The sequence below is a fragment of the Cyprinodon variegatus genome, unplaced genomic scaffold (genome assembly GCF_000732505.1).
Source record: "Cyprinodon variegatus isolate N-32 unplaced genomic scaffold, C_variegatus-1.0 Scaffold775, whole genome shotgun sequence".
NCBI classification, from domain to species: domain Eukaryota; kingdom Metazoa; phylum Chordata; class Actinopteri; order Cyprinodontiformes; family Cyprinodontidae; genus Cyprinodon; species Cyprinodon variegatus.
Genome location: NW_015151228.1, coordinates 72237 through 73991, shown reverse-complemented (window position 1 = coordinate 73991; position 1755 = coordinate 72237). Strand labels below are relative to the sequence as shown.

At 34.8% G+C, this 1755-nt stretch overlaps 1 protein-coding gene across 1 annotated transcript in view; it reads right to left on the bottom strand.

Moving 5' to 3' along the window:
- The window catches only part of hfm1 (HFM1, ATP-dependent DNA helicase homolog), a gene marked incomplete at its 3' end in the record, with an annotated part of 38039 nt that overhangs the window by 6219 nt on the left and 30065 nt on the right, over positions 1–1755 (bottom strand). Inside the window, exons 24-25 of the mRNA XM_015396080.1 lie at positions 1301–1377; positions 101–227 (exon numbers count right to left, since the gene is read on the bottom strand). Of these exons, the coding sequence (XP_015251566.1) occupies positions 101–227; positions 1301–1377 (204 nt within the window). The remainder of the gene's footprint in view (positions 1–100; positions 228–1300; positions 1378–1755) is intronic.

The following is a 1755-nucleotide window of genomic DNA, read 5'->3' as shown; positions in this document are numbered from 1 at the left end:
GTGTACACAAACCCTTACTGAGAGCTACCAGTCGGCAACAACCACATCCGTCACCGTTTCTCTATTCTCTCATGTTCTGTCTGAAAATGTATCGAGTTGAAAACAAGGTTAAGGCTGCAGTTTGTTTACCTCGGTCAAGATCATCCAGACAAAAAACATCAGGCAGCTGAGCGCAGTCTGCCGCTTTCAGCTCAGGGTCTGCAGCTCTGAACGCATTTTCTGCACGCCTGAGCAGCAAACATACAGAAATAAATAGAAATATTAAAGAGCACGCTCTAACTAAAAATACAAAATAATACAAAATATAGAGGACAGTGTCTTAAAGTTAGCAAAATAAAATAAATCTGATTTAAGTAAGAAAAACAAAGATCTACTACAGCTGCAGATGGAGAAGACATTTCTATCACACCAGCTTATTCGATTAGAATAAATTCAACCCAATAAAGAAATAAAGATCGTATATTATTTTGTAGTCTAATAATCTCTAGTTTTATTTTTTCTTATGGTTTCTGGTCTACGGTCCATTAAGATGTTGCAAACCAGCCTTCTAACCATTAAAACTATTTACACACAAATCCCTGATTATTTCTAACGACTGATTAAAATAAGCTGAATTGCTGAACCATGTTCAATGATTAGGGACCGTATCTATGGCGTCACATTTGTTCCATTATTGTTGACAAGCAAAAAAAAAAAAGCAAACCAGAAAGTAACTTCTTAATCAGAAATTAATCAGAAGTTTTCTCAGAAATCATTTTCAAACGTCTTTTTCATATATTTATTTTCTTTTTTGTACATTTTTTGTAAAGTTTTTTTTTTTTTCAAACTTCTATTTTTCAAATTGACGTTTATAAATTTCATTTTGTTAAAATTATGGTAAATAGATCACATTTTCTCCGCCTCTGGGTTGACGAGCGAAGACGCATTTCTATTGGTCAACATTGAAGTTAACGACATTTTTATCGGTCAACTTTGTATTGTGCTTAAACTGAAAGGAATGTGATCTATAAAATGCAATGAGGTGAGTTTGTAAAAATATGTATATTTAAAAAAAAATGAAATAGAAAATAGAAAAAAACAGAACAAATCGAAATGACAGCAAAAAAAAAGAAATTTTTTTTTGTTTTCAACTTCCAACTTTCCACATTTCAATGTGCAAAGCACGTTCTTTGCCTGCATTAATGCTGGAACAGAATTCCCTCCATACTTTCTGAGGATATTTTTAAATACTGGCCCAGAAATAACCCCCTCTGATTGGTTCTATTCGCCCTGCAGGAATAGGTGAGTGAAAGGCAAATACCAGGAGACAGAGGGAAGCGTTCCTTTGGGTTTGTAAGCAAACTTCTGCATGTTGACAGCCTCTTCACTCATTTTCATCTGAAAAACACAGAACATGAACATTAAGTTCATGCACTCATTAAGCAGATATAACAACATGGAGCTCATTATTTCACATGTGAAAGACATGACATATTAACCTTTTACAGAGAGGAACTTAGAGAAAGTTCCAGACTTTTGCCGACTGAATTTAAGACTCTAACTCAGACCTTTACAGACAAATGGAGTCTAGGCGGAAGTTCAACTGAAGGAACGATTACTTACCTTTATCCACCTCCGTCACGGGCCAATCAGTTTTCAACCATACCTTCATGAAAGCCGATCATCATCCATAGTTCATGTTAAAGTCGTAGGGAAGTTATATTCAAACGTCAAATCATTGTGGCTTAAACATGTATATAAATGTACTCTCTATCA